At 38.6% G+C, this 15,907-nt stretch overlaps 1 protein-coding gene across 1 annotated transcript; it reads right to left on the minus strand.

Moving 5' to 3' along the window:
* Nucleotides 1–891: 891 nt before the first annotated feature.
* LOC121506687 (protein transport protein Sec61 subunit alpha-like 1) lies at nt 892–6,470 on the minus strand. The gene is made up of 12 exons (XM_041782525.1): nt 6,335–6,470; nt 5,413–5,480; nt 5,237–5,302; nt 5,070–5,148; nt 4,760–4,891; nt 4,494–4,603; nt 4,161–4,314; nt 3,907–4,067; nt 3,596–3,793; nt 3,260–3,451; nt 3,094–3,170; nt 892–3,001 (listed from the first exon to the last, which is right to left on the minus strand). Exons 1-12 carry the CDS (start codon nt 6,339–6,341, stop codon nt 2,815–2,817), a joined length of 1,431 nt encoding a protein of 476 aa, XP_041638459.1. The 5' UTR covers nt 6,342–6,470; the 3' UTR covers nt 892–2,814.
* Nucleotides 6,471–15,907: the final 9,437 nt, after the last annotated feature.

The following is a 15,907-nucleotide window of genomic DNA, read 5'->3' on the forward strand; positions in this document are numbered from 1 at the left end:
TTTATATTTGAGGAAATCTGCAGACCTCATACTGATGGGCCAGTTATAACAGAAATATGATATTATCTTGTGGGCCAGATTTAACTGTTCCACGGGCCGGATTTGGCCCCCGTGCCTTGAGTGTGACACCTCTGTGTTAGGATGACTTAACATGCTGCATGTATCAGTATGAATTACACATCCACATCTGCTTTGATCACAGTAGTAAATTTGCCGATTTGTTTAACTTAAAGCCCTTTAGCAATCATCATGAAAACTTAGGCTGAACAACTTCAAAATATCTAATTGTGATTATGTTGGTTCTTGCTGCATATGCAGTGGAAACTGTTTCCTGAAAGGGATGAGCATTTTTATGTCTTTCTCATGTTAAATAAGCAAACCGTTTGAATAAAACATAGTAATGAAAGAATTTTGTGTAAACTATTCTGGAAAAAATGGATGATTCAATGTTTGCAAGATGTGTAGAGCATCCACATCTCTGCTGCAAACAAATTTCATGAAACTTTTTTTTGATGCACACTGCTGAGCTAAGAAATACTGCAGCTTCTGTTATTTGAAAATTGCAGTTGGACATACAGTGATTTTATCAAAATATAGTTTGATTACCCAGCCTTAGTAGCTACTGAGGAGCTGAACAGTAGAAATACTTTCCTTTTTGGCAATGACAACATGGGAACACAGATCTCCATCTCTATAATAAAGTAAAATAAAACAACTGTTTTTAGGATGTGATGTGGAATCATTCTCTTGCTATGTGCTACTGTGTAGTCAGCAGAATTGGAAGAAGTACAAAAAATACTGTACTCTAATAAAGGTGGTTTCTATGGTTACCACTTACTTAAGTAAAGGAAATAGACAATGAATAATAAGACAATGAGAATCAAAACACAATTGTGTTGGAAAAACAAATCCTTTTTTTAATAACACATTTATGTCTGTTACATAAAGTAAAAACCAAAATGAAACCCCTTTCATCCCTATCAAACCCACCCTCATCCCAACCATGTTGGCAGTATTGAGCAGTGATTCAGTCTGGGGAAAAAAAGAGAGCATGGCGACACAGACAGACCCAGAGACACTGGACAAACATTGTGCCCAGCATAAGACCAGAGTGGATATAAACATAGTCCATCATTTAAAATATCAAAATAAATGTAAATAAAAACTGCCAACAGCTTGTCTGAGACCACCAGAAACCTTTAGAGATACGAGCATATTCTATGGTTTCCTTTTACTCCCTCCAAATGTCCAGGCACAGTGCTCTCAACTTAGAAATAAGCACATGGTGGCGCTGCCTTATAGGTCGTTTCCACCAAGCAGTACGGCTCAGTTCAGTGTGGAACAGCACACAAATTTTTTTGCGTTTCCATAGAGCAAAAGTTGGAAAAGGTCCCAAAAAACCAACCCGTACCATCCCACTTTTTGGCACCCTTCCACAGGGTACCAATCTCACCTATCTGTATCAAATAAGTGGAGCTACACACAACAATAGGGGGTTTTACCGACGTCACGTCAGCATGCGACTCAGCTGCTCAACTCCAGGCTGCAAAACACAGAAGTCTGCGCTGTGAGGAGCGGGCAAAAACGGGAGAAAAATGAACCAATATCTGCTTAAATCAGGGATATCTGGACTCAACAGAGATCCACACGATCTCCTAGTCTGTGGACATTGAACTGGCTACAAATCAAGTTTCCTGACGTTCATCTGGACCTAATTTTAAGTACACAAAGCAGAGCCCGAAGGCTCACATCAGCCTGGTCTGTCCGCAATGGATGTGAAATTAAATTAATGCTGAAGTTTTGTGAATATGAAGCCTTAGAACAGTTGATTCTATGTACTGTAACTAGTTATTAATCCATTTTCTACTTTAGGTAACCTGTGAAAACATTGCTCCATGGTTGTTGGACTTGTTTGTAAAACTTCGGGCTGCAGCCTATTTTAAAATGAGATCAGCGCATCCAGGCTTAATCTAGTTTAATTTCATCACCAGCTGAACTTTTACCTTATTTTTAATGTGGCCAGTTCTCACAGTACAGCTCTGAACTTTCATATTTTGTCGTATAACCTGTTATAGACTAGATATATTCACATACATACGGTTATGATGCAAAATGTCTCTGTACACATATTCCATCAGCTGAGGCTCTGTACTGACAGCTGTTAACATTATTAAAATGTAGTTATTTTTTTAAAGCACTTTCAGCAGAAATAAAGCTGTTTAATGCTTACTCCCTACTGATTTCTGTCACTCATCCATTCTATAACTCTGCGGCTGGACCAGCTGACTCGCGCTGCATGTGACTTCACATTCATCCCCTTTATAGCCCGCCCACCAAATGAGAACACGGGTGTCTGTGGAAATGCAAACTATTTTGGGGTTTAACGTACCAAACCTTACCAAACCGTACTGAACCAAACCGTACCCCCTGATGGAAACACGGCTTTAGTGTTCCTTGAACATGCTATAAGAACTATGTCTGAGGTAAGTCCAAGACAGCCCCTCATATTTGTGTGCTTTTAAGCATTTTTCAGCTGATAAGACAGTCATTTGGGACATAGGCAGCCTGCAGATGGATAGGTTGTACATAATGGAGTAAAGAGACTGTAGAGAGACACAATACAATGGTTGAGCCTGGGAGTAACCAACAGTTTTGTCAGCATTCACATGCTGGAGGTGATAGGTGGAAAACAAAGGTGGCAGTCGTTCCAGCTGCAAAACATACTGATTGTGCGAATTGCGAAAAATCCAAAATTAAAAAACAAAAACGTGGGATGGATGAATTGTGTCTGATGTGTCAGAAGGTATTTACTCCTTAAAAGAGCAGTGCTCCCATGCTGCCCACTTCGCTCTGCTCCTTCACAAAAATTTCAAAGTACTGGTAGATGATGGTGACAGCCAATAGGATTCCTGTACCCGAACCAATTGCACCCAGAAAATCAGCCATCACTGAGAGGCCTCCAATGCAGAGGCCACCAAAGGCAGCAGCCGTGGGGATGTACCTACGAAGGAAAGACCGAAAAAAATGTCAGAAATGAAAAAGAAGACATTAATAAACATTAAAGCAGGGTCTATCTGAAAGATAACTAGGTACCTGTTGAGCTCATGCACCATAGATGTCTCTCTGTGTCCCCTCATAACCATCTGCTGCTCCTTCAACTGCTTCGCGACCTGAAGGCACACAAAGTTGCATATGCAGGTTAATATTAATGTGACATGAAGCAAGCTATAAACTGCTCAATCTACAGTCAAAGACTTACATCTTTGGCTGAAGATCCTGACACCTCAATCCAGGTCTTGGAGAAGAAGGCACAAGAACCAAGCATGAAGACAATGTAGATAACAGCATGAACCGGGTCATCCAGAACAGAACCAAACGACTCTGGAGGAGAAAGGTAGTAGCAGAGACCACCCACTGGGTAGGCCCGAGCAGGTCCACCACTGGTAGTGTCCTAACAGAGAAAGTATTTTGTTGGGGTGACAAATTGCATACAAGACACGACTGACACCAAAGCTGACAGTACCCCTCAATCAAAGGTTCTTCTATTAAGTCTTTATGCTGGAAATGTCACAAAACTCAGACAGGTGTCACTTACAGACCACGTTCCCAGGAGGTTGACCAAGAAGTTGCCACTAAACCGTGTTGAGAGCATCTGAGAAATCACGTAAAGATTGGAGACCAGAGCAGACTGCAGGATGATGGGGATGTTTGACGTGTAGAACAGTTTGATGGGATAGGTGTTGTACTGACCACGGTACCGTGCTGACTTGATGGGCAGGTCTACTCTGAAGCCCTGGAGAAGTAAGAAAAGTGACAATCAGTAAGTTCATTTTGTTCAAACCTGCAGCCCAAATTATTTTTGTACAAATACGACAAGTAAGAAGTTGGTCAGTAATGCCAACTCACCTGGAAGTATATGACAACTGCAAACACAAAGACAGTCGCGATCAGGTTCATGAGGTTAGGCAGGTTTTGTCTGTAGAAGGCCTCTCTCAGGGCACGCACCTTGTCTGTGCGTGTGGCCAGAAGATGAAAGAGAGCAATGATTGCTCCCTCAAACTCTGTGCCTGGATAAACAAAAATTAACAGAAAAGTCATTATAACAAGATGAAGACTCATCAGAACATGCTCTAAAATTTGTCTTTTCTCAGTAGCTGTACCTCTTCCTGTGTTGACAGTGGTGGGGCTGAAGGCCTTCCAGACGATCGTCTCGCAAATATTGGTTGCAATGAAGAGGGAGATACCTGAGCCTAGACCATAGCCCTTCTGAAGCAGCTCATCCAGCAGCAGGACAATCAGACCTGCGACAAACAGCTGAGGAAACAGACAGGAAGTTTACAATGAGCTGATGGAAAAGACAATCAGCAGTTCAAAACACCAGTTTTAACTAAATATTTATACGTTCACAATGAATTTAAAATAGTAAAAATCAAGACAGTAATACAAACTTCTAAAGCTGAAGCTAGAGATCAGAAGTATGATTTTTTATTAACCTGGATGATGATGAGCAAGCAAATGCCAGCACCCATCTCTGAGGGGTCTCCATACATGCCAGTCATAACATATACAATGGCCTGTCCTATGGTGATGATCATTCCAAACACTGCAAATAGACAGAGAAAAAAATGATGTGCAATTTGCAATCTTGCAGAGACACAGACTTTTGATGTTACTGGTGCTGCCATCTTCAAAACAGATAAAAAAGTATCAAAGACATATCAGTTCCAAAAATAGCCTGTGTACAGAGTACAAGACTTACATTTCTGCGCTCCATTAAAGAGCGCTCTGTCTTTGGGAGTGTCTCCCACCTCAATGATCTTGGCACCAGCCAGCAGTTGCATGATGAGGCCTGAGGTGACAATGGGTGAAATGCCCAGCTCCATTAGAGTACCTGAAGGACATAATAATCAAGATTGGAGTCACTGTATGCATTACAACGGTGAAAAAGCACCTTTGCCTTTTGACCTTTGCTTTATCACAACAGATAATGAGTTAACATCAGACCTGAAAACAACCCTGACAAATATATTTCTGTGATAACATCTGTTCGACATGTACAATTCAAGCACCTCTGTTTGAAGCCAGGATTACTCTCATCCAGTAGAAGGGATCTGCTGAATCTGAAGACATGATGCCAAACAGAGGAATCTGAATTTGAAAAAAGCATATGAAATTACTGAACACGCACAGTGACAAAATGCAAGGATTTCTGTTTCATTCACTTTCAGATACTCACCTGGCAGCACACCAGGAAGATGAATAATGTGATGGCGGTCCATAGTACTTTTTCTCTAAATTGAATCTACGAGGATTAACACAAAAAACTGTCATTTACATGTACATGTACATCTAACATGGAGAGTGCAGGAAACAGTTAAACTTTATAACACTTGCCTAAAGACCTTTGCTTACCTTTCTTTCTGGTTTCTGAATTTCTGGCAATACTGCACAGAAAGGCTTGATGACCTCCAAAAATTTAACTACAAAAAAACAAGAAAAAATCTTTGTTAAAATCACTTCACACCTGCATTTACACCACAGTAAGTGACACAGTGACAGCAGCATCCATTACACATACGTGTTGTCCTAAGTAATAGATCATCTCAGTCTTAGCTTAGACGCTACGTCATCACTTTAAAAGCCAAACAGCTGCCAATGGTCATTTGATAAATTAAGAGTCATTTCAGAGCCACATCTGTCCACGGACAACACATTCTACAGTAACTATTTTGTTTTTTAAGGAAACTGATGAACCTTTTGTGACCTCACTGCTGAAAGGTACACGTTGATCAGCGGTGTCAATCACTGAAGCTGACTTTGACAGCAGGCGATTTAACGTATGCCTCCTTTAGCAGCCAATATGCTATTATTTTACCAAAATAATGACATGACAATAATTGAAATTAGGATCAATCAAGTTTTAGGTGCGCTGTGAATTATTCCACAACAACAGTCCTTACAACCAGAGTGAAGTACCATTAGCCTGATGCTAACAAGCTCAAAATCATTAAATGAGTGTGCAATCACTTCAAAAGAGGAAGCTTCGCTGATTTAAAAAGGGAAACGCAGCTAGTTTTGAGTAGGCTTTCCACTCGGAAATTAATATCTTCCATGTTGGTTAATCCCTGTGAAACCCAAGTTTGATTTGAATAACAAAAACTCCAAATAAACAGCTTCCGTTACAAGCTAGCTACGGCCACCTAACCTACACAAGATTAGCCAATTAGCTCGCTGACAGCCGCTCTACGTTGCACCATTGTACGAAATTTAAAAACCCCCACAGGCTTTGAAAAACACTCTCAACACATGTAAACAGGAGAACAATGTCACATACTTCCCATGGTGTCCCTAGGCCGACTCCTGCCGAGTTACTGGTACCAGTTTGAGAGCTCCGTGGAGTCAGTGTGGCTCCATCCAGCCGCCCCGTCAGAAAAGAGAGAGCTGTAGAGACACGTCACCAGACAAGCCGCTATCACACGTCACTTCTCTGAGACACACGGAGGTGTTGTGGTGCATACTGCTGCTGGTCATGTGCTATGCTGTCCAAAAGACTAATTATTTATGCCATAAAGCAAACCCATTAAACTATAAAACGCTCAATTTAAATTCTAATACTTGTAATTTTTCATCCAGCGACACTGAACTCCCATCCTCCAGAGGGCGCTCTACCACACGCTCATCAGTAGATTTGATCATCAACAGCATCCCGTCGACTCCAGTGAGAATGTGTTTTTTAATCATACAGGGGAAAAAAAACACAAATCAAATCACAGATTTGTTCTGAAAAGAAAGAAATACACTGAAACATGATGCATTTTATATTTTATGTACTTTTACCTTCGTTGGTTATTCAAGCCAAACGCATTTAACATCAAAGGGATGTATGCAGACTATCAACAAACTAGATATGAGGTCACGTGACCCAGCTGAGGCGGTCAAGACTTTTTCAGTCTATGGGTCAAAACAAAGGAGGGAGACAATACTAGAATTAAGTTTAAAAAAATATTGTATTTGCCATATCTGAGCAAATCAAATATAAAACAAAGAATTATTAAATATACCAAATTAGTACAAATCAAAGTAAATGAAATTATCAAACATAAACCAAGTATGAAAGCCGTGTAAGTCAGTGGGCCAGTGTGTGAGATGTCTGACTGGAATTAAAGGGCCTCTATCACCAATCTCTCTTAAGAGGAAATTTGTTCTTAAAACCCTCTTATGCAGTTTTCAAGAAGATTTGGAAATTCACCAAAGTTTTCTAACCTGTGTCATGTTCTTAGCTGAGAACAACATCTGAGAACACTCCAGAACACTCTTACCAATGTTTGAGTGCTGACATGAGGGGATAAGATGTTCAATTTAGCAGTCAGCAGCTCTCAAATTAACCTGGCACGCCAGATGGATTTGTTTTACGCATCTATCTGGAAAACCATTCATACACAGCGTTTTGGAAAGGACAGAGGCTTTGAAAAAAAAATTCAGAGAGTGACTGGAGGAACGTTCTGTCTGTAACATCTTTACGGGCTAATCAGAACAACAAAACATGTGATGTAGCCTCAACTGAGGAGTAAATCTGTAGAGAACTATGGCAACTGTAGACATGTCAACATGACTTTTGTCATTTTATTAAAGAAAACTACTCAATGCTGTTCTTTGCTTTTCTTTTAACAGAGAAATGTCAAGTTCTGATAAAACTTAAACTTTAGCAGCACCCATTCTAATGTCTTCCGCCATATATGGCCTCTTGTTGGAACGGGAGAAACGGGCGTATCCATCTGCTTTGCAAGGTTAGGTAAACATTACATGGTCCACTCATGGGTGTAGCATAGGGTGGAAAAAGGGTACTGGTTACCCAGGCCCACAGTAGAAAGGGGCCCTTGAGAAACCTTCAATGAAAAGTATGTTTTTTATTTACTATTTTTTAGTAGTAGTAGTAGTAGTAGTAGTAGTACGCTCAACAGATTGAAATTTGTATCAAATAGAGTACAATACAGTACTGGGGGGCCCCTGCTCCTCCCTTAAAAATGTTCAAATGATGTAGTCCAGTGCTGCAAAATTATGCAAGTAAATTTGATTCAACCATAGTAAAAATATTGCTCATAAATTGGGAAATTATTGTTCAAAAATACATTAAAAATGTATACATATTTGATGTTTTGCTGGACGGTTAAGGGGGTCCCTAAATCCTAAATCCCTAGCTACGCCCCTGGGTCCACTGTTTCTTCTTGAATACCAAAGTCACATCTTCCATTTAAATTTTTTTCCAATGAGGTGAAGGGATGAATTGAATCTGTTGTATCCCATTCTTGCTTGACTTCTTTCCTGCTTTTTTCTCCTGACTCTCCCATCTTTTTTCTCCCTTCTCTCTTTTATACCCTCTGAATCATGAATACAGGTGCATTAAAAACAGAACATCATGAAAAAGTTTTCCTGTGATTTAATTACAGACTACAGTTCACAAAAAAAGTAAAATCTGCTATCTCAAAACATTAGAATATCACAAAACATCAGTCCAAAAAAGGACTTATTATACAGAAATGTTGACTTTCTAGAAAATGATGCTCATTTATACACTCATAGTTGGTTGGAGCTCCTTTTTCACATATTAATGCATCTATATGACGTGGCATGGAGAAAATCAATCCATGCACTGCTGGGGTGTTGTAAAGCCCAGGTTGCTCTAACAGCAGCCTTCAGACCGTCTGTATTGTTGAATCTGGTGTCTCTCATCTTCCTCTTGACATTTCCCCAGAGATTCTTTATGGGGTTAAGGTCAGACCAGTTTACTTGCCAAACAAATAAGCAAACCAGTTTCTGGTTGTTTTTTAGTTGATTCTCCCTTATTTCCCATTGTCGCACCTTTCCCCTTTATTCACACTTAACCCCTTCTATTTTTTTCTCATTTTCACCACTAGAGTTCAGTGTTGTACCAAGGGTAAACTTTACTGATTTTTGTGTGTGTGTGTTTGGGGGGTCGGGTTCTGGGTTCTCCTTTACAAAATATCAACAAAGACATAAATCAAATGATGGATGATAGTAGGTCCAGAGAGTTATACTTATCAGATGGCTGAAAGCTCCAGTTTATTTAATGTTTTTCTCCTTCAGTATGGGTCAGTGGTTAAGTGTGCCACCAGCACTGAACAGCCAAAGGTGCTCAACATCACAATCACTGACCCAGAGTTTGACGTCTACAGCATCTTTTCATAACACACGAACACTTTGTTTTGGCCTCTTTGTTCAGTACAACATTGTGAATGAAGACCACCAACCAAAACCACAACATGCAAGTGCACATAGGTGAAGGATAGTGGGTAGTCTGCCTCCAGATAAAGAGATATTTGTTCATGAGTTACATAATGAGCTCAGAGCTGTGAGCTAACACAAAGGTGAGGACAAACGAATACCACACAACCCCACGCCAACCTCCGCTGCTCTCAGGCTTTGAAAAAACTCGCTGGATTCAAGATCTAGTGTGCTTTTTTAATAACTTTTGGAGGCCCCCCTGCTGCTTTGTTGTGATGCTTTATGAAAAGAGGGAATTTATTTCTGAAAATCAGTCTCAGTGCAAATAATTAATTTGAATAGTCCCTCTGATAAAACATTTTTGAATAATAGGAAAATGTCTCCTTACAGTGGAGTGTTTTCTCATGTGTACATTTGGAGGTCACTGTCTGTACACAACAGTCTCTTATGTAAACGCACCAGTGTATCATTGCTGGACTGATACGTGGACTGAGGACTGCTTTAAACCATGAGAAAGACTAGCTAAAAATATATATTTGTTAACTAAAAACTGACAAAGGTAAGTTTAGTCTTCACAGAAAAATAAAGCAGCACAGTATGCAGGAGGAGAATTTTTGTTGTCTGGAGTTGTTCCCTACAGGGAAGATCTGCTTCCCTTCACATTGCACCAAAAACAAGGGTCTTACAATGCTGAAATTCACTTCAAATATACTTGAATACACATAAACAGCATTGTTAACCTCAAATGGCTAAAGAAAAACAGCCCCAAAGCTTGAGGCTGCCCCAGCCATACTTCATCATGGGTAAAGTATTCTTCATGTCTGGCTATGGGGATGGCAAGATGGAAGCCTTTCTTATAAAGAAAAACTTCAAAGCTCTGCTAAATTTTGCATGCACATGTACAAAACATAGATCAATCAAACGTGTTACAGTCTAATGAGACCAAAGCTGAACTTTTTGAAACACAGTCTGGCTGCAGACTTTACATCTCTGACGACGACTTTCACGGACAGTTTAGACACCGTTCTTCCACCAGAACGGAACTGCCGTACTTTGCCGGTGCAACATATTTCAAATTTTGATTTTCTTTTTAAATTCAGCTTTATTCATAAACAAAGTTTGGCAGTTACATTTATGAAATAGCCACATTGCTAACATTACAGGCCAGGCAACATCACATTAATAAAGCAAAAAGAAAATCGGAGATCTAATCCGGGATTGAATAATGTGTTGATCTGTTTTAGAAGTAGACACATAAATGGTAGCTCGCTTTAGCTTCATTAGCTTTAACTAAAGCTAACGAAGCTACACTATCTACGCAATTAATGTTACTACATAAGCCAATGTAGCTAAGTTAGCTTTAGCGAAGTTGGCTTTAGCAAAAAGCTAGATAGACAATGAAGCTACATTTGCCTACATAGCTGCTTTGTGAACTTAGGTCTAGCAACATTAGCTACATTACCTACATAGCTACGTTAGCAAAGTTAGCTTTAGCAAAAGGTTACATAGACATTGAAGCTAAGTTTGCCTGCATAGCTGCTGTGTGCGCTTAGATCGAAATTCCTTTTTGGTTTACTGTCCAGTTTTTGATGACTTAAGGGATTTACTTTTTAGAACGTCCTTGATTAATGCTGACTTTTTCTGACTTGATGAGTATGAAAAAAAATGAGTTCTGTTTCAGAAAAGGAACCTTTGCTATAGCAGATTTTATCTGTAAAGCCTGGGAGAAAAGTCTTGTGTATTGTTTACTACTGAGCTGAGAAAAGATCTCGCACCTTTGTAATTGTAATGAATTTAACTTTATGTAAAACACTGCAATTGTATTTCTGGTGTCTTATAAACACATGAGTGTTGGGCTCTTTTTGTGCATTACATGTAAATAGAGCACAATCAATCAACATTAGCCTAATTACCTACATAGCTGTGTTAGCAACATTATCTTCATTACTTATGCAGCTAACAGAGCTGTGTGAGCATGGTTAGGAAGCATCATGTTTTGGGGATGATTTTCTAATAATAGTCACTTTTCAGGAAACTTTAACACTTGACTTCAGAACTTTTGCAGATGAGAAACCATTTTATCAATGTGTGCATGTTCAGAGTGAAGACTACATAACATTGGTCCATACAAAACCAGAGTTATTCATCCTCTGAGTAATGTTGTGCAGAATGCCGCAGACAAAATCTGCCTGAAGGAAGGGGAGCTGGAATGTTACATGGTTAAAGTCTGGTCAGATCATTTGTGTCTGTCCCGGATGATTCACAGTTTGTTTCTCACTCAGATCATCTGAAAGGTCTAAATGTAAACAACAAAGTGCTTGTGTCAGTTTTGAGGCCTAAGTGTGCCTGACTTTAGCTGGTCTGTAAACTATTTTATCAGCAGATGAGTTAATATTCTTGTTCTTTATCAATGACTCATTAAAATGTACAAAACAAACAGATGTGTCTTTGTATGCACCTTTTGGGATTTTAGTCATTCTTTTTAGGGACTTTGGGATGAAAACCAATCGATGATGCACCCTTACCTCTTTTTGTGTTTGTAAAACTTTGTTTTATCTGCAGGATTACCATCACATTACTTTTCCTCAGTATGGATTCTGAGATATTCAGCATCTGGGAAATATATTTAACAAATACATGAATATAAAACACCAGTCTATGGGGTACCTTTTACAAAAACTTAATGACATTGTTTAAACATATGTTTATCTCAATTTTTAACATATTTAGCTAATTTCACATACATTCAAGACATAAAACATAAAAAAATGTTGTTTAAACAAAAAACCTAAATGTTAACCAACATAAAAGAAATCACAATGTAATATCTAAATCAAAATACTATATCCAAATCTAAATGTATCAAAATCTAAAACTTATCAAAATTTCATTGTTTTGTCTACACCTAAATGTTCAATTTAAATCTAATCATAATATGTAAACCTAAATATCCCGTATAAATCTAAATGTTTTATCTACACTTAATGTTATATTTAAATCTAAATATTATATATAAATAAAAATATTGTAAATAGGTATTTATGTTTTCTCTACAGCTTGTTACATGTAAATCTTAATGTTTTATCTAAATCCAATTTTATCTACACCTTAATTTACATTGAAATCTAGATATTAGTTATAAATCTAAATGTGTTATCTAAACCTCAATTTGAAATCTGAATTTGAACATTCTATCTAAACCAAATGTTACTTTTAAAACTAAATGTCACAACTTGACTTAATTATGTCTAAATCTAAATATATTTAAACCTGGCAGCTAAACTTAAAAATAAATGGCAAATCTTAATCTAAATTTTATATCTAAATAAAAATATTCTATCCACATAGCACAAAAGTCAATTTTTTTTTCATGTATCAGGGCTTTTTTAAGTAACACCCTCAGTTTAGGGGTTAGTCAGATACTAGAGGGCAGGGGCAGTGGTGCTAGTGAATAATAGCATCCAAAGGAAGTTTAAAGGACTGACAAAGATTATCTATCATATTAGCTGAATTTCATAATAAATTTATCTCTTTGTCTGGCTCTTGTCCATCACTGTGGGCAGCAGTGATTTCATTTTGTAACAAAAAAATGTCTCACAATGCTCTCTGTATTTACTGTATCTATCTATTCTCCAACATTAATCCCAAACTGCTGTAATCCTGACTAATCCAATTGTGGCTTGGCATGAAATGTGAGTCCTAGTAACACCCATGAAGTGATCCAGGAGGGCAGAAAGTCTTCTTTTATTTCACCTTCATGGATAAGCTGTGAATAAAGAGTTTGTTTAGTGTTAATCTGTGCCTCTGATGGTTCATTATAGTAATTAAGAGGTCAGTGTAAATGAGTGTGACAGAGCTGGCTGGCGTGCTATGAGTACTGCAGGGGCCTCAGGCCAGCTGGAAGCCTGACGCCTGGTCCACAGCGTCACAGCCACGGTTATGTAAGCCTCTAATTACAACTTGGCTTCATTTAGCTCTCTTTGCTTGGTCCATCCTGTTTGTTGGTGTGAATGAACAAACAGCCCTCATAACGTGTTGTTAAAAGTTCTTATAAACAGTTAAGTTATTCTATGAAGTGATTAAAGTGCACCTGTTAGTGTTGGTACAGTTTAGCTGCTGCTGGTTCCTGTGTATGTGTGACAGCAGGATGAAATGAGACAGAAGGGATTTTATGAACTCAGTGCTTTAGGATAGAATGGGGTTAAAGCATGCTTTTAACTTCCTCTGATAGATAATCACTGGCTCTGTTATGTCATGACATTTTTTCTGATTATTTCAGTTTCATCTTTCCTGGAAGCATTTCATTTTTTATCATAAAGTTTTTCAAAGATGTTTATCAAAAAAGCATATATCTTAAAATACTGTGCTGCTATACATTTTAATTCCATAAAAGCTGGGATGTTGTGTAAAAAGGTTGAACAAATATCTTCATATTTTAGTTATGATTTTTGTGGCGCTTAAGGCAGGACTGACAGATACATCAGCTTAAAGTGTTTTTCTTTATTCATCCTCATTCCTTAAACTTTAAAGTGTTTTAAGGACTTAAGTTTTAGGTCTGAACTAGTGATAAGTAATGTAACATGGTTGTCCACAACAAGAACAATGGAGCTCTTGGCCTCTGTGTCTGACAACAGCAAGGTCTTAAATGAAGATAATCATAGTCTGTCCTGAACAACTAATTGTTTCAAACTGCAGAATACTCTGTCAGAAGTAAAGATATAATTGTATTTAGAAATGCTATCAGCTAATAAGTAAAATCATTATTGGTTCACGCTTAAATATTTCAACAACTTTTGCACTGGTTGCTTTGATTTTTAGTTAACATGTTTTATTGACTATCAGCTCCAGGTACTTTGTACTCCATGATCATTTACAGACACTATCATGTTAAAATAAGTAAAGTTGACTTGAGGTTTTGTTGTTAGCCTCATTCAGCTGTTAGCATGCTGTAGTCTGACTTCAGTTTAATGCCATATCTTTATGTGGAGTGGCACAATGGCCTGCTTAGATGAATTTGTGTGATAGTTTAATCAGGGCAGAAAATTAGAGCTTAATGTATAAATAGACCCTTTGTTCAAACGAGGGTGGCCACGGCTAAAATTAAATGCCGGTATTTAGTATAATTGATGCCACTGTGTGGCAATGAAAATAGAAGGAAACCTTAGCACGAGCTTACAGCAGGGATGTGCAACTTTAGTTACCAAGAGAATCACATTAGTCTATTCTTACTGCCAGAGAACACACCGGTTAAATCAGCAGAATACTTTTAAGAAAATTATATTGACTTGTACTATAAAAAAAGTAGGAAATATAGGGCTATTTTCAGAATTTATTGTACCATCATTCAAATTCTTAAAGTCATTTGATAATAGCTCTGTTCAATGTAATGAACCAAACCAGTGGTGGATTCATTGTTTGAGAGGCATGGGCAAAAAGACTAACCTGGCATGCCAGATGGATTTGTTTCACACATCCATCTGGTAAACCACCCACAGACAGCGTTTAGAAAAGGGCAGAGCCTTTGAAAAAAATTCAGAGGGTGATTAGATGAATGTTCTGTCTGTCACATCTTTACGGGCCAATCAGAGCAACAAAACACGTGACTAGCCACTACCGAGGAGCGCCCCTACAGAAAGAGTAAACTCCATAGAGAGCTGCATAACGTGAAACATGGCGACTGTGGACATGTCAGTACATGACTTTTGTTGTTTTTGAAAACAACTCAGTGCTGTTCTTTGTTCTTCTACTAACAAAGAAATGTCGTCAAGTTCTGATAAAACTGGCCCTTTAGCCGCATCCATGCTAATCTCCTCCGCCATAATTGTACTGTCCTCTTGTAGTTGCTTGTTTATGTCTCGACTCCTCCACGCCTGAGAGTACTGCCCCTTATCACTGATTGGTCCTTTCATATTTCTAACCGGGCCCAAACAGTTCAGATGGGAGCTTTGCAAGATGGATTTGCCCGTAAGAAACAAGGAAACGGCGTATCCATCTGCTTTGAAAGGTTACAAAAAGATATCTGATGTATGCAGTGGAGAGCCAGCACTCAAAAAGTTTTCCAACATGTATGATGAAAGAGTTTAAAGTTAGGGTAAAAAGTTGTGCCACAGAGTGTCACAGACAAGTATAGTTGCTCTGCATAATTTAACGAGTTTTAAGTTAAAATTGGCAAAAAATGACTGCTTGCTCACTTTGAAGAATTTCATGTTTCACCCAGAGAGCATTATGTGTTTTAACCTTGCAAAGCAGATGGATTTGCCCTTTCCCGTGTTTCTCACTGTTGAATCCATCCTGCAAAGCTCCCATCTGAGCAGATTGGGCCCTGTAAGAAAGTGACAGAACCAATCAGGAGTAAGAGGCAGTACTTTCAGGTGCGGCACAGTCGTGGCATAAACATGCAGTGAAAAGAGGCCGGTGCAATTATGGTGGAAGACATTAGCATGGATGCTGCTAAAGCACCAGTTTTATCAGAACTTGACAACATTTCTTCGTTAAAAGAAGAACAAAGAACAGCATCGAGTTGTTTTCTTTTCAAAAACGACAAAAGTCTTGAACTGACATGTCTACAGTCACCATGGTTCACGTTATGCAGTTCTGTATGTAGTTTTATTCCTCTGCACACCTATGAGGTCACGTGTTTTGTTGCTCTGATTGGCCCATAAAG

Source organism: Cheilinus undulatus, linkage group 3 (assembly GCF_018320785.1).
Source record: "Cheilinus undulatus linkage group 3, ASM1832078v1, whole genome shotgun sequence".
Lineage (NCBI taxonomy): Eukaryota > Metazoa > Chordata > Actinopteri > Labriformes > Labridae > Cheilinus > Cheilinus undulatus.

What these genes read in the sequence shown, in the direction of transcription:
- LOC121506687 (XM_041782525.1), bottom strand. An exon ending in GCTTGCTCATCATCATCCAG is followed by an intron (nt 4,315 to 4,493) that starts GTTAATAAAAAA and finishes CTGTTTCCTCAG; the next exon opens with CTGTTTGTCGCAGGTCTGAT. An exon ending in CAGTTGTCATATACTTCCAG is followed by an intron (nt 3,794 to 3,906) that starts GTGAGTTGGCAT and finishes TTACTTCTCCAG; the next exon opens with GGCTTCAGAGTAGACCTGCC.